Source organism: Hippocampus zosterae, chromosome 9, assembly GCF_025434085.1.
Source record: "Hippocampus zosterae strain Florida chromosome 9, ASM2543408v3, whole genome shotgun sequence".
In the NCBI taxonomy this organism is placed as follows: Eukaryota; Metazoa; Chordata; class Actinopteri; order Syngnathiformes; family Syngnathidae; genus Hippocampus; species Hippocampus zosterae.
Window position 1 is genome coordinate 18829739 of NC_067459.1, and position 23807 is coordinate 18853545.

General features: G+C 42.7%; 1 protein-coding gene across 5 annotated transcripts; it reads right to left on the bottom strand.

Moving 5' to 3' along the window:
* Positions 1-312: 312 nt before the first annotated feature.
* tfeb (transcription factor EB) lies at positions 313-23654 on the bottom strand. Of its 5 annotated transcripts, none has more exons than XM_052076873.1 (12): positions 23202-23654; positions 13214-13296; positions 10333-10437; positions 10013-10180; positions 8805-8903; positions 8524-8712; positions 7767-7856; positions 4763-4880; positions 4043-4099; positions 3574-3649; positions 3103-3250; positions 313-2985 (listed from the first exon to the last, which is right to left on the bottom strand). In XM_052076873.1, exons 3-12 carry the CDS (start codon positions 10360-10362, stop codon positions 2404-2406), a joined length of 1557 nt encoding a protein of 518 aa, XP_051932833.1. In that variant the 5' UTR covers positions 10363-10437; positions 13214-13296; positions 23202-23654; the 3' UTR covers positions 313-2403. The 5 variants fall into 5 exon arrangements, with proteins under 5 accessions (XP_051932833.1, XP_051932832.1, XP_051932836.1 ...); XM_052076872.1 differs by lacking the exon at positions 23202-23654 and adding an exon at positions 15242-15413; XM_052076876.1 differs by lacking the exon at positions 23202-23654 and adding an exon at positions 15242-15412 and having other exon boundaries at positions 4043-4093.
* Between the last annotated feature and the right edge of the window lie 153 nt (positions 23655-23807).

Consider the following 23807-nt stretch of genomic DNA (forward strand, 5'->3'; position numbering starts at 1 on the left):
CCATGGCGTAATGACACTGATCTATTCTGTCTGTAGCTTTTTATTAAAGGGAAACTTGATTGGGCTGAACATTGGAACTTATAAAAATAATAGGTCTTTATGGAAAAATGATTTCAGGACTGCTTTTTTGTCGTCTCGGTTTGACTACGTGCAGCTAATAGCCCCCATCGCAGCTAACGAGCTACCACCACTTCAAGTTTGGCAGCTGACACAGCCAAGGTTATCGGTAGAAAATTATATTAGGCCGGTAAAAAAGATCATTTGAGAAAGCAATACGTCACCACAGAAGGAGAAAAAAAGGCTTGAAGCAAATTGATGGATTCTGGTAAAACATTTTATAACTTATTCCAAATCAAGAGATGTCCCATGTGTTATGTTGCGCTGCGGAGCGCCCTCTTGTGGAATTCCCGAGGGGTTCCGAGCGAATCTTTGGAGTGTTGGCAAGGTTATCAACAACAGTCAAACTGTGGTTGAAATGGGAAAAGACACAACTCTGGTGGGGGAAAATAAAATAACACGATCAGGCACTGATAACGTTGCAGCAGAGAGTTGAGGTGAAGTCAGTCCTCCGGTTTCCATGGAAACCACCGTTACAAAAATAGGGAAGAGGCACAAAACTGACTTCACACTGACCAGACCTACTGGTAAACTTTACATTCACAATGTGAGAAAATTGAATTCATTCAGATCAAAGAATCAACTTGTATCTACTATTTGGCTTCAAAGATAATAACGAGAAAAATAAAAGGTATCAAGATGTACAAATCTTCCAGGTAAGCAAAAGTTCCCAAATGGCTCTTTACTCCATCTCAAGTAACACGTGTGTAGCTTTAACTGCCTTTAAAAGGAGGAGGAAAGAGTTGCACTGGGGGGTGGGTGGTTAATGAAAATTGCATAAAAATAATACAAACGAAATACTTAAAAACTGCTTAGTGGCAGAAAACTGCAAAATAATAATAATCATTTTGGTACAAAGTCAAAACAATAATATAGTTTCCAGTGCTTTGGGAAATACAACAAACTACGCTAAAGAAACATTTATAAGTAGGGATGGGCACAATCACCTACCAATAAAGTGATAATGATTACGAATTTGGTCGACTGCGTGGAATAAATTATTGACAAACTGGTTTGTGGTCTTGGGAAACAGGAGTTCTGAACATCCACACAGCAATTCTCGATTCCACAAAAGAACAAACAATTGATCCGTTAAGCATTATTTTACCCTCATTAATCAAGGAAATGTCAAATGCCCATCCCTACTTATAATGAAAAATACCGCCACAAGATTTGTTTTTTTTTAACCAACTACAATGCCTTAAATCCTCAAACTGCCATGACAACGTGGATCAAAAGATGCCCCTTTTTGTGTGTGAATCGATTATTAATATAATCGTTAGTGAGCAGCTCTAACGCTGAAAAATGTGCAGCTGATACATGTGATCGGTATCGGCCGATCCCACTCTTGGATGATGGGTGTTGGCAGCATAAAATCAACAGCTCAAATATGTGTGTGTGTGTGTGTGTGTGTGTGTATATGAGAACCAAAGATGTGATCTCTACTGCAATATGTACATGATTAAAAGCCATCCTTTGTATGGGCCTCTACCACCATAAAGAAAAGTTAACCATATCAACTTCTGTCACGGCCTGGTTCGAGTTCCCATCGGCACTTAATTCAACCGACCCTGCTTGTGAATTCTGTTTTAGTACCTGAGTAGCACGATGGATGGATGAAATGGTTTTAAATGGCAATGAACACACTTACAGAAAGAAGGTGTAGGAAGAGGCACTGGTGGATGTGTGAGTTGACAAAAAGTACACAGAGAGTGAAGATTAGAAAAGTCACACCCGTAAAGCCCACAATGTGCCTGTCAACGTGGCCACTTTAAGGGCTTGAAGGACTGACTGACACCAACCCCATAGTGCTCATCATGATGCCAAAATTGTGCAATCACCGATATACCGAAACAAAAATGAGACGGAGACGGTCATCACTGCAGGCTACCTGTAAATTATGCACACCATAAAGCTGTTCCTTCTGTATATGATTCAGTATTGTGTAGTCATATCTAGTGATGCGGCAAATTGGGCAATGTACAAGGTTTTCATCATGTGAATAAAAAATGGCCACCACCTTCATGAAAACGGTCGAACTCCCCGACCTCAGCATTGAAAATGTCCTTTGAAAGTTCCACGATCCTCAGTTCATGTCTTCTTCAGTTTTTCTGTTGTTGTGAAGTGTTGCGTGTGTGAGATCAGTGCAAGCTATCAGTTTTGACATTTGTTGGATGCAACGTGAGAAACTTTTTAGGTGGTTCATAGTGGTACTAACCACTCCCCCCCCTAAAAAAAAAAAGTGTGTGCTGGCAGGAGTGTGTACGCGTGCGTGCGGGCATATGCCTACAGTATGTCACCATCCTCTATGCTGAAGCTAGATCTACGACTGGAGTCGACAGAGGCCTCTGGGGACATAGTTGAGAGCAGAGGGTCGCCGCCGATGGGGGACAACGGCTCATTCATCATGAGGAAATCCATATCGCTTCTGCGGCTTTGCATATCCAGTCCTCCCAGATCGCCGAGCGCCGAAATGCCGTCTGAGAATGCCTGCATGCCGTCGCACAAGTCCAGCGACTGGGCAAAGTCAAAGGGCTGGGAGCTGCCTACGGCCGGGTACTGGATGGGCGGCTGGGGCTGGAGGTGCTGCGGAAGCACGTTCAGCTGCCTGGGCTGCTGAGGCTGCGGCTGAGCCTGGCTTGGGGGGTGCAGGTGGGTCTGCGGGAGGAAGTGATGCTGCTGGGGCTGGGGCGGAGCCTGATTCTGGGTTAGGTGGTGGTGGTGGTGGGGAGCTTGTGTCTGAGTGTGGGAACGGTTCTCCTCTGGGCTGGTCTCTTGTTTTATATATGGAGGCATCACGTCTACTGGGTTGAGGGCAGATGGAGAGTTGCTGGGTAGGCCATGCAGATGAGCTTGCATCTCCAATTCCTGTTAACGCCAAGGTTTTCAATGCAGAGGCGTCTTGACATACAGTGAGGCCCAAAATGATTCCTACCCCAACTACATTTGGGGGAGGGGGGGCGTACTTCAACAATGACAAATTACCTGAATTCGAAGCATCAACTGTTTGTTGGCCATTTCCATCCTTCTAAAGTTAGTCTCCACCTCTCTGGTCCTCTGAACATCCTTCTGCATACGTTTGATGTAGTCCACAGACGCTCTCAGGATGGTGCCCTTGTTCCAGCGAACGTCACTATCCAACGCATAAAGGCAAATGACTCATTGACGTCACCGAGCAGCGTTCCTGTACCGTGCCCAAAGCTTTTTTCTTTTTTTTTTAATCTCCTCAAGTAACTAGCAACGGAAAATGATCATAATCTTTAATTGAGTTGGCGGCATGTGATTAACCCCCAACATAATCTGATTAACGTGAAGAGAAACAACCTCATTAACTGGACAAACATTTGATTGCTCATTTAATGATATTTTTCAAAGTGTGTTTATCTGCAGGGCAAACACATTAACACAGCCCCCCCCCCCACAAAAAAAAAAATCATATGAACAAATACTACTCACAGATCATTGGTTTTGGGAATCATTGTGCCAAGCTCTTTAATACGATCATTGATGTTGAACCTCCGTCTTCTTTCAACTGTAAATGATTCAACAAAAGAAGGAAAGACAAAAGAGGACAAGTTAAAAGACACAACGGAAAAAAGAAAGACACACGTCGGGAGAGTTACACCTCTATACACATTGGCTGGCGCTCACATGAGCACACACAGTCATGGGCAATTAAGTATACTTCAGTGCCAGAGCAGCAAAAAATTTACAGGTTATCTAGCCACCCACTCACTGCACTAAGTCTGCCAAATCAGCAAAACGGCATATACAACTGTACAAGATTATTCTTGCGGAGCTGTGTGTGTGTGTGTGTGTGTGTGTGTGTGTGTGTCTCTCCTGTATAAGATTACGCAATGCACTCAAAAACAAAAAAACATGACATTTAGAGTAAAACTGCACACTGGAAGTTGGAAAGACTTACTGAGATTGTGGTTGTCTTTCTTTTGTCTCTCCTTGGCCAGGGCACGGGCTTCTGTGTCTTTGCAATAACAAAAAGTCATCAACGAATGGCTGACACAAACACCGTATATGACAATAAGTACTGCAGATTATTATTTTTTTTTAAAGTTTTATTATTACAAGGCAGTCTGGTCTGTCTGTATGGTCTTGAAATGGTCGAATTTCTCAAAAGGTAAGTCACTGTGGCCCAAAAAGGAGTTTCTTTCCCAGGGCCTAACAAGAGTCAAATAATAAACACAGTGCCCATTGCACTTTTTCTTTGGCGTTTAGGAGACACTTCAACAAATAAAAAAATATGCCAGAAGTTAGAGAATTCAATCCAGTGTAACCATAAAGTTTGACATTATTTTATTTGTTTTTCTACTTGTTTTACAGACGTGTTCAACTGTATACATCGGCCAATCAGCTTTGCAGCAGTCCTTTTGGATCAGTATCTTCATTTGGAAGTAGCCAACTTTTTTTTTTTTTTTGCACTTGGATATCTGGGACGAATGTTAAAATGTTACTGAATAAAACATTGCCTCTGCAGTTCATAAAAATGTGATGACGGAGACGGGTTGAGTCTGACCCTGGAAAAACTGAAATGGCAACCAATCCGTGATCCAAATATACGGACAATTACGGAGTGTTTCAATTGCGTGCAATGAGCGGTGTCACGACAAGCGTAGAAAGTTGGACGCACCTGAAATTTCCCGTTTGATGGTCAAGTTGGCAGGACAGGAGTTGCTGGTCATCGCGATGGCTGGCCCCTTCATCCCTGGACCTGTGTACACATCCAGGTGGCTGCTAGACAGAGGGAGCTGTGGAGGAGGCATGGAAACGCAAACGCAATCAAAATACCAACAAGCGGAAGTGTCAACTTCATATTAACATTGGGCTGAACCCATACGTGGCCTTAAGAGAGCCGAGTCTTGACATAGATGATAGCAAAGACTTGCAGGGATTCCCAACCAACGAGTCGTAGGACATTCGTACGTTTGCAGTCGGTGAGCATCGGCTGTGCCGAAGCAAATACTCCAACGGTCATTTACGACATTGTTACGACAGGCGGAACAATGAAACAATGAAACTTCTGCTCGATGACATAAATCAACTACTTTTTGTGCCGTGAGATTTCCTTCCAAGACAAAATAGGTGCCTCGGTCTGCTCAAGGGAAACACTGATGAATACTTCAATCCATTTCACGGCAAAAATCCGAAATGTGACGTCGCATAGCGTCGATCATAAAAAGTGAAAAGTCAAACATCGGGCAAGTGGGCGTAACTTCAGATTACTTCTGTGTGGGCCCCAAGACGACGTATTTACGATCTCACATCCCCGCTTAAGTACCTTTATGAAGTCAGCGTCCATGTTTTTAGTGCGCTGTAAAGGTTAGATAACCTAGCGTAATGCGACAATATCACACCTGAGGATTTTTGGACAAGCATGCAGCAAGGAGTGACCGTCATCTTATCTGTCGCTATGGCTTTATTCAACGCTCATAAAGGTCGCACTTCTAACGCTAATGCTGCGAGCTGTGATTTTTTTTGCTACAGAAAGACCAAATGTTGTTTTATCGGATTCATTTATTGACTGAATGCCTTGTTTTCTATTGTGTTTTACTCTCTGGCGTGAGGGCGATTGGGGCACTCGCTAATGAGGCCTGAAAGATAAAGACGTCCAAAGGAAGTGATACCTTATCGACTGGCTACTGTGCGAGCTCCAACATCACATCCCACGCACGCACACACAAACAAATTGCTCTGTATGTAAATCGGCTGCTGTGAAATGCAAATAATGACTTCAACCCGGTGCCATTGAAATGAATTTAATGTATTAAATTGTCTGTTAAGAGTAAGTTATGCGTCAAATTGCAGCACAGAAGCATTGCAACCCCTTGGCGATCGTCATATTCCAAAAGAAATGTCATTTAACGGGGCACTTGTATGGTTTATGTGGATCAGGGTTTCAGCGTGCAAGGCCACACATCAACACAAACTCTTAATTTCCACCCCAGAGTAAATTCCTGGTATTCAGCGGTGATCCCGTCCGGGCTCTTACTAAACTTTGAGATTCCAAGAATTCCAGGAGTATTCCTTTGTAATCCCCGTCCGGATTAGCAGGTGAGTTTGATTCGCTGGTTGGTGAATTCGCAATACAAGAAATCCGAAAACTGCACAAATCACACATGTATATTCTTCTCTCGCTTTCCGGCAGTTCGTCGAGTTCACGGGCTTCACACCACAAGACGCGTCAGTGTTGATTGTCTTAATCTCATCAATCTATTGTTGTGATGCGAGATGACAAATCGACGGGAAAACGCATGCAGACAAAGGTGCCCGCTCAGATTAAACCAATCAAGGTCAGAGGAAATGTATCCGACCAATAACTCTGCAATGTGATGAAATCAAACATTCATGCCATGCGTCGCACAACCTGCAAATGCCTCCCACCCCAGCACTCTGTGTGCGCAATCAGCGATCCGAGGGTGATACTTAAAGACGACCGCCATCTTGGTCCGACTCTTTCGCCCAACAACCATGAGCGCCGACCAACTCCACCAACGCTGCCCGCAGCAGTTCAAATAATAAGTCAATATCTTACCAGCTGAATTTGTTCTCCTTCAATAACTTCCACAATGGCATAAGTCGTACTCATCTCCTTCATCCTCTAATCCCCCCCAGTAAGGTCGGAGGGGGTCCTTCCTCCTCACTCCACAGCAGACTGTGTCGGGACACGACCTCAGCAGCACTGATCCAATTTTCGTCTAGATACTCCTCTCCCCGCCACCAAACAAGAGTGAACTTTCCCCTAACTGGACTTTCAGCCTTGTTTTCCCTTTGCACAAATTGCCCCCTCCTCCTCCTCCTCCTCCTCCTCCTCTTCCTCCTCCTCCCGTTTTCCAAATACCTTGTAAACACGTTGAACTCTAACTGACGGCAATTTAATTGTTAATTCTTACTTTGGCCCTCACCCTCAGTCTTCAATTGACATGTTTTTGCTGGCGTGTATAACCTTGCTCAGCATGTTCAAATCAATGGAACCGTTGGGTGTTTACACAAGAAAATGCTTGTGACATCACAAATTGTTGCTTGGGTTTGGACACCCCAAAAAAAATAAAAAATAAAAAGCAAATGTGTGATAAACACTTTGAATCTTACTTACATTTAAATTGTAATGACGGGATCTTTTTTTATTTATTTAAAACTTCTTGTTCAATGCCTAAAGCGAGGTAACATTTTTTTCAACATTTTGTCAAAATGAATAAATACAAATCCTGGAGGTAGAAATGATGTATGGGAAAAAATACGATAGCAATGAATGAATTTACTGTTATTGTGTAGTAAAGGTATAATTGCATAAAATGCATCCAAAGTATTCTGCTCAATCTTTTCAGACTGGTTATTCCACACGCAATATTAAAATGGAACCAATGAATCTAAAAAGGCTTCCAATCTTTTCAGAAAATAAATCTTTAACATTTTGGATTGCGCCTTTGAGGGTTTGTTCTCCAGTTATCCACAAGCAAAGATGTTTGCAATATGTCAGGGTGAGCTGAGGAATGAGAATTCTGAGAAAACTAATCGGTGCGGTTGAACTCTGCACCAATTGATTCATGAACTGATCAATAAGATTGCATCAAAACCCTTGTCCATATAATACCGCTCACAATCGTCATTCACATGTTCCTTTTGGCCGGACTTACTGTGTTGGGCATCTGGACGGGGTCAATGTAGGCTTGAACATCATCGTAACTGGACTGCATGCTGATGATGTCATCGATGACCTCATCCATCTGAAAAAACAAAACAAAACATGGGAACACTTGTAATGAGAGTATTATCATAGCCTATAACGTCGAACTTTAAGATGAGTCCTGCATCGGAGCCCCATTTGCACACCCAAAATGACATGTCGGGAGGCCTTCAGGTGAACTCACCTGCAGGCACATGTTTCAGTCTCGAGTTAAAAGATGACTTCTCCATGGACTAACTGCTTAGGCTATTTCCTCTCAGTAAGACTGACAAAAAAAAGAGTCTGAGAGCTCCGATAAACGAGATTTTGGTCAAAGTCTGCCAGGTTCAAAGGCCCTTGGCATAGTAAACTGTTGGTCTGTCACTTGTTAAAGTCGTAATAGGTGTTACGAGGCCATAATGGAGCATTTAAACTTCAATGAACGCCTGTGTCAGTTCGTCAATACAGTTATTCACCGACGGTGCGCACGACACAAATGGCTTTTAGAATGCCGCTTCAGCTTACCAGCTTACCAAAGGACAATTAAATCATTACGACCCGTCATAAAATGTGCCGGTAATGGGGATAATCTTCAATCCTCATAATGTTATATGTATGCAATAAGGTCATATTTCAGGGGAGACTTGTTCAAGATGTTTTCTTGTAAACTGCACTATTTGACATGACCTCCAATATATGTTTACAGGCCGCAGTCTCGGCGCCCCTACCTCTTGCTCATGGTTGGAGCCGATGTTGAGCATGGCCATTGGGCTGTTGGGTGCGCTACTGCCGGTCATGAGCTGCTCAGTGCGCCTGTGTGGAGAGTGGAGGGGTGGGGGGAGGGAGGCCGAACCGCCCGTGGGCCCAATGGCCGCGGGGGGAGATGGTGGCATTGGCCCTGCTACGGCGTGAACCATCTGCCAGAGAGAACCAGAATAGCGGCTGAGCAACTTCCAATATGCAGTAACGATGTCATGGCAGCTGAGGAAGGATGATCAGTGACAGATACCTGTTTGGTGGCAAAGGTGGTGGAGAGGTACTCTTTCACCTGCTGCCTCCGAGACTGACGGATGTGGTAGTCTGTCGGGTTCTCAAGGTGGGTTTGTACCTGCATCGGAAAGGAAAGCAAAACACTCGTTGATTTTTGAACATTTTGCCTTCTCACCATCATTAAAACATTATGAGCGAAGAAAAAGGATTGATGTGATGAAGGGCTTTGGGTGTGTTTGCAAATTCCTGCATTTTAAAAGCAACTCGTGTGTTGCTCGTAGCGAGCGAGTGTCCGTCTGCTTTCCCCGAGTGTGCTTTAAAATGTGTATTGCCATTTCCGTTGGAATTTTAGAGGTGCCAAATGTTTACCGAGCATCCGTACTTTGTTTCCGAAATCACTCACTAATTACGCCTAAAACAATGATTGTTGGCTAGCTAGCCAAAGTGGCTAAACTTGATGCAGAGTTGTGAGGTGAAAGTTGACTTCGCATCCGATACCACCACAACCTGGGTCACTAATTATTCATTCATTCATTCATTCCTTCATCTTTCGAGCCGCTTGATCCTCACTAGGGTCGCGGGTGGTGCTGGAGCCTATCCCAGCTGTCTTCGGGCAGTAGGCGGGGGACACCCTGAATCGGTTGCCAGCCAATCGCAGGGCACACAGAAACAAACAACCATTCGCACTCACACTCACACCTAGGGACAATTTAGAGTGTTCAATCAGCCTGCCACGCATGTTTTTTGGAATGTGGGAGGAAACCGGAGCACCCGAAGAAAACCCACGCAGGCCCCGGGAGAACATGCAAACTCCACACAGGGAGGCCGGAGCTGGAATCGAACCCGGTACCTCTGCACTGTGAAGCCGACGTGCTAACCACTGGACTACCAGGCCGCCCCGGTCACTAATTAACCATTTAATAACAAATTAACCAATTAACTAATTATTTCATGGGAAATCATGAAGTAAGTGATTGGGCGATACAGTGAACTTGCCACAAATTGCCCGGCTAAAACCGCAAGAGAAAATAATGAACAATAACGTCACACTGAACCGGAAAAAAGAAATGAATAAGGACATCTCTGCATAAATCAGCAGAGAGGAGGGGCCTATAAGGTTAAAAGCACATTGCGGTAATACAATAAAGAGTCATAATTTAATTCTTTTGTAGTCCCACAATGGGGAATATAGATGTGAAAATGATCAATCGTAGCAGTCCTACTGACCTTAAGAACCTCCACGGGCACCTGCATGCTTTGGTAGTTCTGGGGGGTGCTAATGGCCGCAGTGGGGGCAGGTGGCACGGCCATGCGGTGCTGCATGTATTGCAGGGCTGCATTTTGCTGCTGTTGCCGCTCGCGCTGCTCCTCTTGCTGCAGCTGGTCTCGCATCAGCTGAGGATGGAAATATGTGCAATCGCTGAGCACGAAACAATTGGTGACTGCAAAATTACAAGGTGAGCCGTTTGTTTCTATTCTCCTACCAACTTCAAAAAAAAAAAAGTGGACAATACTAACGTTAAACAAGTTATTCTCATTTCTTTTACCTGCATACGCAGACCAATGCGTGAGCCCATTGCTGGAGGTCGAGGGGGCAGGGGAGGGCGAGACGAAGTCAACGCACCACAGTCCAGTCCGAGAGGTGGTGAAAGCTGTGAGAGAGTGAATGCAAGTTGAAAAAAGAAAAAAGAAAAATGAAGAGCGATCAAATTTGGGCGGTTTCCATTGCAATCATATAGGATGAATGGCGAGAGCAATCGTGCCGATGGTGGGCACTGGAGTGCTAAAACGAGTATTGCGATGCATGCTGACTCGGGTCATATGAGCAAAGAGGTAATGGGGAACACCCTGACCTCTTTACAGCACATCCTTCTGTTTTCTCTCACGCATAGCCTCTTGCGACATTCAGATATAAACATTCAGTGGGGACTCCCAGTTCCCCTTCTGCAATGACACGTGTTCATTTCCCTGCATGACTAAGCTCGACTGGAGTGAAGCGACTGACGGTTTCTACTTCATTTTCCTTGTCTCGGTGTTGTTTTGACAGCCACAGATGCAGTCACATGAGGTTCTGAACCACCAATCGGAGCCAGACTCAGACATTGGACATTCATGGTCACGAAGACGACGGAGTGGAACGAGGCAAAGAGAGAAAAGGTCATTGTGCATGAGGTACAATAAGAATGGCATCTCCTATTGAGGGAGGCTGAAGCTGCCTGTTGTCCAAAGTATGCATTTCAGCACCCGAGGCGGCATACACTGCCCGCTTTGTACCTGCAGGATCGCCCACATGAAAAAGAAACACCCGTGCAGATAATGACAAATTGAAACACTTGCATTCAAACACATAAATGTCAAGTGGAAATCTGATCCACGGTCAAAGACCATCAGAGGTGAAATAAATGACACCAAAAAAAAACCGGAAAGAGCGATGTTTTCCGGATGCGTATGTGTTTACAGATTATATGTGACTGATAAAAACAAGGTACTCACGAACTCAAATATACAATCTTAAATTTTATGTTCAAAATTGTTCAATACATAATCAACCAACTTACACATCTGACCAAAAGTTATGAAATGTCAGTTAATTATACACACATACCTTAAGAAAGCCCAAAATGATTAATAATATGCAATTCAGTGAATTCTGATTTGTTAAGTGTACTGTATCTGCTGGAAATGACACAAGAAAAGTTATGTTGAATCAAATTTTGCCCACTATTTCGCGGCATCCAAAACCCTTTCTACTTCTGAAGAGCTATAAAACACTCTTCTTTTCCGTTGGATGTGATTTTTTTTTTTTTAAGTGCAGCTGCACTGATGCGATCTGCACCAATAATCATCAAAAGCTTCTCCGTCAGTCCAAATAACAAATCAAATAAATGACAAGATACATTTGTATCATTTGAGACGTGCCCAAAAAAAAATCTAGCAAATTCATTTCAACACATTAGATGTGCACCAGTTTGTTGTAAATCAATTGAAACTTCCAACAGGTCAACTGCTAAAAGTAGATCTCGTGGTGACATTCCACTGCCGTGTTGTTTATTCGTTTGCGCAATGAAACAACAACAGGAACAACAGGATAAAAGACAAACGATTACACAGGGCGTGGAAAAGAAGCCTGAGGGCTCGTATGAAATCCATATGCTGTCAAACACACGTGACGTAACTCGTGTGTGGCTTGCAGCTCTGACTAAGTCATGGTATGTAAGATTTGAAGTATCGCACGCACGCACGCAAATGGGCTATCATTTCCTGATCTCATATGGTGACACACGGCTACCAGGCAGTATAACATCCCACGCTGGCCTTTCCATTGCCAAGCATCCCCACCGGGGGAAGCAGGCATCTGTGACGCAGCGCAGGGACAGCAGGACCATTGTTGTGTCCGACGCTGTGATGTCACAAGCCCCGCCACTTCAAACGCTCGGCGCCAGTGGGAAGACACGGAACAGAGGAAGCCGGGCGCAGAGGTCAACTCTACAAATTCACCACCAACATGCGCGTCAAGCGGAGGTGTGCGGAAAACAGGCGCCGTTAAACCATTGAGAAATTATTACAAGGAGTGCTTTTCTGCCGTCAAACCAACTCAGCACATATTTGTTAGTGTGTGCGGACACACACTTGGGGGCAGTGTGGGGCCATGACACTTGTGCTAACAGATATGGTGTTAATATGCGTGGGTATTTTTAGGCGTGCGCTATGCCAACAAAGGGCTATTAGCAGCCAAAGACGGGAAGGGAGATGGAGGGGGGGGAGAATTTGTGTATCCCAAAGGTGGAGCCTCTCATTCAGACGCGTGAGTGCTACACATGAAACGAAAATTATAATTTACAAGTGGTGTCATTAGCGCAAAAAGTCTGAATCCAAAACAAACACGAATGGAACATACGCAGTCAGACTCAACGCAGACACAATTTGGGTAGCGACTAAAATAACATGCTCGCTTTCTCTGTTCTCCTATTCAGGAACATGTTGCAGCTTTCCTATGAAACAGGCATTTTTCTTGGTTTACTGCTAAGCGCACGTTTTTGTGCGGGGGCTTGAGGTGAGCCTATAGGCATGAACACAAAGTTTCTTCAGTTACAGGTTCTGTTTGCGAGGATTATGTGAGTCGGCTGGCCCGGCAAATATGACTTGACAAACACAAACAGCCATAGGCCTTGGTGACAAGAGCACACCAAACATTCTGGATGAAGACGGACAGACACGCGTCTCGTGTTCATGCCGTACACGCTTCCTGATATCCCGATGGGATCCGTTCATGGGACTTCATTTAAAATATCAAATCATTCTTTAAATTGATGGGGAGGTTATGAGCATTGGGAACACTGCAAGGTGCTACAAAGCGCGACTGCCAGAATGGACGTCTTCTATTGATTTTAGATTTGAAACTCAAGAGTGCAGACATACGGCATTTACCTTGTTTGAGAGGAAAAATAGTTTTTTTTCCCGACAGGACTACGCTCTGCTGCTGATGTTGATGATGATTACATGTCTGGAAGCTGAAGCACGATGACGACGACGATGCAGGACAGCGGTGATGGGATGGAACAAAAACAAAAAGACAAAACGACAGAAAAGATGCTTGGTTATCAAATGGAAATGTAAAAATCAGCGGGCTTGTGGGACAGTCATCCCCCCCACCCCCTCATTCAAATCGACAACAACAAACCAAAAACCCATTAATCTTAATACAGTATTCGGATTCAAATTGTGTCTGAGGAATATGAATTGAGAAGCAAAATACCATCCCACCATCTCAGGTGGCGGCCATTTTGCATTTGTCGACTGAAAATGACATCAAAGTTGCTCGGGGCTCAGGTGACAAACAATCACAGCTCACCAACTTAAACATTTTCTTTACAGTACCGTAATAAATTCTGTAGCCCCACTCATCTATTATGATTAATATTTTGTTTGTGGGATATGAATCAAGCAGCAAAAGTTAACAGTTTGTATCCATCTTAGGGAGCGGCCATTTTGCCAGTTGTTTGAGAATGTCTCGCGAACGTCTTTGCGATCTTTTGCGACCTTGAATGAACCCTGACCAAAGAACAACATTCGCAAACACTGACAAGGCAGTGTGATACCACCTTAAATTAAATTGCAGCTGTTAAAGTGTTTTTGTATTGTTGATGCAAATTAACATCAACTGTTAATTTGATGTTAATTTGTTGTTGGCAAGATTTTCTGTTTTTGAATTTTTTTAAATCTGCAAGCAACAACAACAAAAATGTTGCCTTTACACAGCATAAAATGTGAGGTGAGCTGAGAAAGTTCTTAAAAATATATATATATTTAGTCATGCCTCCACTGAACCCTGCTGCTGAAGCCAAGGCACACGTCAAAAGTTTTACAATTTGAAAACCGTTGGCGTTAAGGAAAGAATAGTGCTCAGATGCAAGAGCTAAGATTGGCAAATGTGATGTGAATGAGTGACATGTTTAAATGGGGAACATATCGTTTAACAGGTGCACAACCCGCAGAACAACACTTGAAGACTCCTAACGGAGGAGGCACGAAATCAACAGACGCTGCTTCCAAACGGGGCGCCGACAGGACTATGTGAACAGAGCGCGATTAAAAAATAAGGCATATACAGTATATATATAGTATGAAGGTCTTGATCGTGTTTCCAAAATGCTGTCTGTGGCTAAAGCAGCCGCCTGGCATAAATAGTTGGACACTTTCACGTTCATTCTCCAGATTAGATTTGAAGTGACCAACATTCTGAAGGAAGGCCACCGTTTGTAAGAAGCGTGGACCCGCCAACATCCGCGAATCGTTCTGTCCCAATGCAAAACAAACGTCTATATTTAGTCCACCTCTAGTGAATGTGTAAACATTAGCTCCCACTAAGGCACAGGAAAGACAAAGATGATCATCATCAACAAAACACGGCGCATCACTTCCCTTTTCTTCCCTTCGGTTATCACAACTCCTACTTTTGTCAGAATTAAAGTAACTTCCTCTAGACACAACACAGGAAAACAACTGACTTTTGTGTCCTTTTTTCTAACACTTGTGAATATTCTTTTAAAGCAGGTAAGGTTGGCGTTCCCTTTCCCTTTCCAACTATGTTTTTAAGTAAAATAGAATGGTGTCTAATTTGAATCCCGAAAATGAAAACAGCTCTTCCTCATGCCTAACCAAACTGGTTGAACAAAAATTACTTAGCGAACACTTTGCACACAGGTATTTGCACTCAGATCACACGATATACAAACAGTTGTCGCTAGTATTGATACACGCTGTACACTTGAGTGCAACAAACGAGACGGTACGTCATCTGAAAAAAATATATTGAATGCTCTCTATACGCAGTCGTATTTCAGGGATCGGTTAGAGACAACAACGGCATCAAAGTGCTTCTGTTGTAGTAGCCCCCCCCCAAAAAAAATAAAAACTTTCTGGTCAACTGTAGAATGTAGGAGCTCAAATGCTTACCGGCAGTTCTCCTACAAGCTCAGAAGTAAGACATCCGCGTGAAAGCCGCTCCTCCACGTGCCGGCAGATACACTTTTGCTTTGCTGAGCCTCACCAACTTCCAAAAGCGAGTTCAATGGTTGTGTTGTCACCCCTCCTTCAACTGGCGGAGTTACAGTCACTATTCATCATCTTCCTCACCCCTGCTCTAAAAACTGGCTCAGCTTCCTCCTCCCACTCGTACTATTCCCCTAAATTAGGCTGATAAGCTGGAGTCAACAGCAACAACAAGAAGAACTTTGTCTACAGAATTCATCCCCAATTTTTTTTTGTTTTGTTCTTGTCTTATTGCGACTGCAGAAACTTCTGATTTGACAGACATACAGATGGCTGTAAAATCACTGTTTTTGATTTATATAGTGGTGCCACACGCACAAGTTTTGATTTTGCAAAGAAGCATTGCTCTGAGGAGACCGTGGCACACACAAAAGAGCTCCCACAATGCCTAAAATTAAAACTTGTTAACTTTCATCAAGCTGAAAAGGTCCCAAAAAAGGTCTCCAAAAGCCTTGACGTACATCAGTCCAGGTTCAGACAAACCGTCAACAAATGCAATGTCTCCTAGCTGCGGTCGTCCTGTAAAGAGCACTGCTCGAGCACATTAACAGAATTTTCAATGAGGCGAATAAGAATCCAAAAAGTCAGCTAAAGACTTCCAGGAATATCTGGCCCATGGGGACATCTCTGTTGACGACAACAAATTAGCCTCAAATGTTAAACAAACGGATGTCTTGGAGGACACCATGGATGCTACCGGCAAGCAATGAGCGGTGTGGGCAGATGATCCCGAACTTGAGTTGTTTGTAATGAACACACTATGCTACTCACGGAGGGGGAAAGAAAAAAAAAAAGCACAACAACCAACTGAAGCTCGACACAGGACGGGCAATGAACACGACAATAACCAGGAGGCAGAAGTAAACTAACAAATGAATGTTTTCAACAGAAGAAAATGCACCCATAACCTGATTAAGATGCTGCAGCATGACCACTAGAGGGCGATTGACACCTGACCACCAAGGAATAATGAAAGCAGAGTCATGGTCCAACATTCCTCTGATCGGTATCTATCATAATGTTTGCTTGAGGTCATGTCGAACAAGGCTGAACCACTCATAAAATCCAAACGGTTCACATATTTTTAAGTTCTGACATTTCCGTTTTGTGTTCAGTAAAAATCATTTTGTTTTTGCGTTATTATTTTGAAGAAAACTGCATTTGTCTATTGCACTGACTTACATGAAGAACAGACCACGTTTAATGGCGAGACATTCCTTTTGAAGTGACTATAATTGATTAGATTGTAGTCGTCAGCCACTCTGAATCGAATGACAGCATTTTGCCCCCGAAGGAATCATCTTTGTGTTAACTTGGGCAGGGACAAAGGAACACTTGACTTCATATCAAGAAAAATTAAATGAAAAAAGAAATACGAAATACGATATGATTCAATTTGATGAAAACGCGTTTTAGAAAGCAAACCGTCATCTGTCCTCACAAAACTTCCACAAAAGATATCTGGCTGAGACTCACGTTGAGAAAGGCTTTCAAGAAAACTGCTTGCAACCTGCCCACAGTATTTATTTCGATGAATGCACACAAGCATCGGTATCAAAGTGCCCCTCTGCGAGAGGTTGGCGCCTATCACAACAAAGACCAACATTTATAGGCCTGCATGGTTCAGCAGTACACGACTGACAAACATGCCTTGTTTGTACACAAAGCATTCATCAGCTGGGCAAGCTCCAGTTCTCATAGTGCTTGCAGTGTATTTACAGGGCTATTTTGGTCGAGGGGCAGGACCCCTCCAGGCCCTCGGTTTATTGGCTGGGAAACCTGCATTCCTGTCAAGACCAGCCAATCTTAAAAAGAAGGTAGAAGGAGAGAAATCATCACGAACCAAGACAGTCATGTACGCTTTTGACAATGGTTCCGTCACACGGAAGTTTACTTTTTCAACAAGACAATGGTCGTAGACATAAAGCAAAATCGACAATTGAATGGTTTAAAATGAAGCATGTCAGGCCTTAGAATGGCCATGTCATAGTACAGACCTGAATCCAATTGAGAATCTGTGGAAAGATACCTCAGCTAGATCTGTTTTGCAAGACAGACTGGGCAAAACGTAAAGTCTTAAGTCTATTTAGGAAATGGACACTTATGAGGCTTAAATACAGTGGTTACAAAATGAATTGGTTCCGGAAGAAATTTCGTAACTATAAAATGTTGTAAGTAGAGACGCATTTTCCATGTAAATGCCCTAATCCGTTCCAAGCCCCCCAAAATTCAGATATAAATGTTTTCTAAAGCATAAAAATGCATTAAAATATGTCACAAATACATGTTACAAATTAGATTATTGCACAATAAAAGAGAGTTGTGCATAAGGTAAAAAACAAAGAATAACAACGATGGTCATTTAACTTTTAACTGTATTCTCATCTGTGTTGTTTTTTGCCCTTTTTAGTTCATGTTCTTTCTCTCAGAAGTGGTTTTTGCCTGGCGTTTTGTAAAGAACTGATACAAGGACGTCTGTTTTTGTCGGCTTTTAAAAATCCTTTGAAAATGTCCAAGGGAAATAGAGTATAGTGAGTGATCGCCCAACTGGACGAGTCACATTTATGTAAAACTATCGGACTGGTCTGAGGGGCAAATGACGAGGAAGCTGCATAGACAAATATCTATCTATCCACACACATTGACGTGTACGATAGAGGTCCCTCTTAGCCACTGGGATGCCAGGATGATGCTCGGGAATAGCCAGTGGCAGAATAGCTATAAGTATGTTGCGTTCAGGAAACTCGGAGATGCGAGGAGCAACCCATACTGTATTTTTACCTTTTATATTGTCAAATTTATTTCGTAACTAGAGGCAATATTTTTCTTCTGAGGCGTTTCGTAACTTGAAATTTTCGTTTGAGGAGATGTTCGTATGTAGAGGTACCACTGTACAGTTGAAATGGGTTTCTTCAATTCTTGCCTTGGGCAATTTCACTTACACCATCATTATTTATTGATGGATTAACTGTTGTGATATTTTAAAAATATATATATATATGTATATATATAAAAACTCAAAATCCATTGGCTGTAACAGCACAAACAAGAACATAGCGAAAAAGGGTAAATTTAAGTCACAAGAAAGTAGCCAAACCTCTTGATGTTTATAGCCCAAAAATATTCTTCCCTTCAGAACATATTCAGTGTCCATTATTAACGCTATGTAAACAAATGGAGAACTAGAAATGAGCTTGCGTCAAAAAGAGACCACGTCCGAGAACCTGCGAAGCCGCCCTGCAGCATTTCTCTCTGCATGGCTGAAAGTCACCATGCGTAGCGAAATGGAATGGGAGGTATTTGTGAGCTCAGTTTTCAGATAAGGGTCACACGAAATTAATGCCAGTCACTCCGGGCTGCTTTGTTGCTAAATGCGTTGCGCGCTAATAGCCATTTAATAGTAAGACAGTGGAAACCCCCGTGAAGCATTGAGAAACAAATACAGTAACTTGGAATAATGTGGGTGTGCAAATCACAGATTCCAAAGCTTTGCAAGCATGGGTGTTTCTGCAGTTGACGGGAAGCATTTTTAAATGACTGAATTATTCATTCACGTCGTTACTGTTTTGAGAATTACTAACAGGTGATCCATGATCACCGTTTACAAAAATGGTTTTATCAGCTTTTTGGTAATAGACCAACAGTGATGGTCATTCTAATTATGACATCACAACAGGGTGTTTTCGGAAATGTTTCGCGAGTGATGGCTTCTGATGAATATTTCCTTTGTGTTGTCATCTCAATCGATGGGGTCGAAATTGCTTGGCTTAGTCTGGGGCGTCTGAGTGAAATCCGTATATTTCCTGACCGAGCGACGCACACCTATGAATCATCGGTAGACCGTTTCAAAAGAGCAGATTCTGCTGAGTGCTGTCAAGGAGAGACTTTCTTTGAACGTTTTGCCACTGTTAGGCTGAAACACAAAAACCTGTGGTCTAAAATAACGGGGGGGTTAGTCCCCCCCCTTCTAACATATACAGAATTTCGAGATAAGTATGTTCAGTGTAAGTAAAAGTACAGTTCTCCAAAAGTTGTTCTGGTCCGTTTGTTCAATGAAAGAGAGCCCCAAACACAAATCACAGACGACCCTTGCGGTTCATCCAATAACCAGGTCAACTGCATTTGTGTTTTTGTCTGTATGTGTTTGTGTGTCCCTCTCGGTCAAAAAACAAAACAAAAAAACAAAAACTTGTTGTGTAAGACAGAGGCTACAGTCTGCAAGTCAAAAGAGGATATGAGACAGTAGAAATGAGCACAGATGGGGAAGTGGAGTCACACATTCAGCACATGCCCCAAAATATCCCACCCACACTCACCTCTTCTAGATCATGGGTCATCAAATATCACATGCCAAGCTGTCATTCCACTGGTTTCTAAGAAGCACCGTTACGTGACATTTTCTGTGTGTGTTTTTTTTTAAATCTCTCTTCTATAAGTAAAATCCAGTAAATCACACAGGCGCTTCCTGGCCCAGTCACAAGGCAAAAAAACAAAACGAAAAAAAAAACCTAGTGCCTATCCATATGGCTGCTGAAGTTGCATTTACACACACCGAGTGCGCTTTCACACTGGAGTACATCGGACCAAGCTGACTTCTGTGTGTTTGCACGGACGCTTCTGTTTACTTGAGGAAAATTAGCCCCACTACCAACACGTATAGGCAAACACAAGCCCAATGAGGCTGAAATAGGACCACTCGCACGCGCACACTTTTCGACATGGATTGCACACACGCTTGCCCGAGTTTGTACACTCTTTACATGGGTCACAATGTGACCCAATGCCTTACAATGATACAGTATATTGGGGTGGACCAAGTCCCGTGCAGACCGACACCAGGCCACAGAACGCAGAGAGAATTCGATGAAAGTAATGTGGTGCTTTTATAGCTGCTCAATACAGGAATCAACCTCACACCTGGCTGACAGCGACCACACTGTTGAGTGAGTTTATTTACCTACACCTGACTCCTGTCACTGTGCGCACTTTGCAACGTCTGTCTACATCTGTCTCAGTTTGTGAGCTGCAGAGGTTTTGGAAGTCAGATGGAGTCTTGTCCAAATTTTAAGAGGCCGCAAAGGGTTTGATGTCATCATCAAGGAATCTTAAATGACGTTTGACAAATAACTTGCAAATTAAAGAATTAGACTGATGACCAGCATTATGTTGCTGAAACGCAATTATTTGAGAATAATAGTAAATAAGTACAGTGGTGCTCTGAGATTTGAGTTTCAATTGTTCCATGAACACTTTTCAAATTATCTTTCTCCAGTGAAAGGAACAGAAAATTCTATTAATACTTTCCAGCCGCCCCAACAACAAATCCGTTTTGTGGTCATGTTTTTAAATAAACAATGGCACTCCATGATATTGTATTTTGATAATTAAAGAGAATTTCTAAAAGTTCAATCGTTGGTGCAACATGATTTAATGCTGCATTCTAATTCATTGTGTTGCTCCCTCTGGTGTGATTGCCTTGGCTACCGGGAGGCTGTAATAATAGACATTTGTGTTGCAGCAGATTAAAAAGAATCACCTGTGAATATTCTTGTATTGTCTGTCTACATGTATCCGTAGCTCCTAAAAACGTGACTCCGGTGTCAACGCTAAAGGTTAGCATATCAATGGCCTTTAGCATTGTATGTTAGCATTAAACTAAGTGGGCTTTCACATGTCAAAGCTATGTGGTAATGTTATACATATTGTGTAATTTGTTTCATAGTTAGTTTAACACTTCAACTGGGAGTGGCATTAAACAGCTTGAAGCCTCTTTTTTTAATGAGTTGTTCAAATATTTGCCAAAGTGCTGCTGATTGTGTAGTGGGTTCAATTGAGTTCATTGCCACTATATACAATGCTTGTATCTCAAGTTTGCACTTAGAAGTCAAAGCGCAAAGATGGCTGAATGGCACCTCGTATTTTGAGAAGCTCATTTTAAAAAGAAGTAACTCATATACGTATATCTCAAGGCACCACTGTATTCGGAACATTTTTCAGCATGACCAGATTGGCAATACAAAAACACTCAAGGGAATTAAAAGCTCAAATCCTCATATGCTATCAGATGTTCTCGATTCATAGTAATCAGGTATTTATTTGAAGGGAGAGAGTGAAATTGAGAGCAGCTCATTTGTACAAATGTTAGAAGATGCTACTTTTCTGCTATTTAAGTCGAAGCAGTAAAGCAGAGCGTCGGCCTTACGCTGCCTCAGCCGAGCAAAAAGCATCAGGACAGCTCTCACCCTGGCAGTGACCTATTTGACCTGTTGCCCTCAGCAAGGTGCCACAGAGATGCAGAGCAAGGACAATCAGACGCAATAACGCTTTTTTTTTTGGGGCTCCAAAATCCATTGCCACCCTTAATTGATTAATTGATTAACTGTGACATCTCTAGTTTGTTGAATTAAGTGGACAACACGGGCACATTAATTAAGTTGTGTCGTCTATTACAGCAAAGATGACTATTTGAGAAATTACAATAAGTGAGTACGTAATTTGCATTCACTTTTGAGCAGGTCTAATTGGATGCTCCCACAAAAGAAGAGAGACCACCCATGAAGCAAGGAGTGACGGGGATAGGTGGCATTTTGAAAAGATTGCATTATTAAACATGATGAACAACAGCACAATATGGATACCGGTACTTTTGAATCAAATTTATATGTGCCCTGGGGCACAAAGGTTTGAAGTAGGGCTAAACCAACTCTCGTGCTCGAGTAGGTCAACTTTTCCTGCAGGCCTTCAGTAAAGAAGAGATGGAAGTTTTAAAATCGTGTAGTTTCGCAGGTCATCTTTTGCCACAAAGCAACACAGAAAACGCAAAACTCACCAAAAACACAACACAACACCTCGCAGTGATCAACTGACCTCTGCCATCATGTGAAACTTGCCGTAAAGCACAATTTACTACATAATTCTGTCCCATTTTCTCACTGCACTCATATGTCCTGTTTGTTTGTTTGCTTGATTGTTTGTTTAAAAATTGAATTAATCATATCTGTAATACAGCCACAAGTTATGTACGACTTCACTAATTATGGGGAGTGTGTGTGGGGGAGGTGGGGGTCATGAGGAGTTGTCGAAGGGGAGTAAAGTTAGATCACTGAGAAATACTATGGGAATGCATCACATTAACTATCCTGATGACTGGACTGTTAAAAAAAATCATATTCCTTGTACAGTATCACATTTTTTGTCTTTTTTTTTGTAACAGTGATACCAACCAGTATGACAAATTAGATCCCCACTAATAGTAAACCTATGGGTCGTGATTTAAGTCTGAAGGCAAAGAGAAGACATACTTTGTGGTACCTTCAAAAAGTTATGTTGGCAGTGTGCAATTAACTGCAAGCCAGAGTATTTGAGCAGGCAATATAATTGATGCAGTCACAGCTTATACATAGCAGCACAGCCTGGGGCTAAGGTGTTGTTACTGATACTGGCCTGGCTTCAGCTGAGAAATGGCAAGCGGCTGACGCTTAGTGAGAAAGAAACAAGTCGTGCACTTTCAAATGACAAAATCTTGATAGAGCTGAACATAAGAGCCTTTCAACGTTTTCAATAAGATGCTTACAATAACAGACTTTTCTGACACATTTAAAATTAAAAACACGATTTTAATTTGTTTGACTGATCTGAAATGTATGAGACTGCAGAGCATCTTAAAGTTCTTGAACGTGTCTGGCTTTTCTAAGCACAAATAACATTTTTAAATACAAACGCCCCCTCCCAACCCCCCCCCCCAACCCACACACAAATAAATACATATATTAATAACATAATCCATTCAAAGTTGAAATACGCTTTGTCCGATTTACGCCGGCGTTGTTTTAAAAGTGAGGTTTTGTTGAAACGGCACGCTTACCAGCTCTGAAGGTCAGACAGAACGCAGTTAAGAGTAGCTTGGCGACAACTTCTCTGGTGCACTCCCCAGGGAGGAAACAGCAACAACCTCTACCACTGAAAAAACAGTGCTGAGTTTGATCAAGTAAACGCCCCAAAAAGATTTCGTCTTTCGCCACTTGCACGTGTCGCTCGGGAGCGTGCAATGTTTTGCCCGTCTCGCCGTGGCGGCCTCTCGTCTCGTCTACTGTCACCTGTACCGTCACCACTGGCATCGGGCTCGCGGGCTTGTGGGTAATGTAGTTCTCACGCGCAAGCAGCCGGCACTATTATTAGACAGTGACGTGAGAATTGTCAACGGAAGGAGGGAACAGGTCATCCAACAAGACCAAAAGCAAAGAGGCAACTTTGTTTATTTATAGCTGAAATTTTAGGCGCTGCCAATGTTATATAACCAGGACTGTTCCATCCGTCTTTCTAAAAACTGAATTGGTAGGAATAAGGTTCCCCCACAGGTTTTATAACAGTGGACTGGAGGATCCTGACATTACTGGATGACTTATATCTGCTTGAATTGGTTCATAAAAGGTCTTTGTTTAGTTGTCAGAATTTGGTAATGGTATAATGG

Bases quoted from the DNA above. Each gene is read 5' to 3' on its own strand.
- tfeb (XM_052076875.1), bottom strand. From the start codon at position 10,362: ATGGGCTCACGCATTGGTCTGCGTATGCAG. The intron at 7,857-8,523 runs GTAGGGGCGCCG...TTGTTTTTTCAG, and splicing joins GCTCCAACCATGAGCAAGAG to ATGGATGAGGTCATCGATGA. The intron at 4,881-7,766 runs GTAAGTCCGGCC...CCTCCTCCACAG, and splicing joins CCGTCCAGATGCCCAACACA to CTCCCTCTGTCTAGCAGCCA.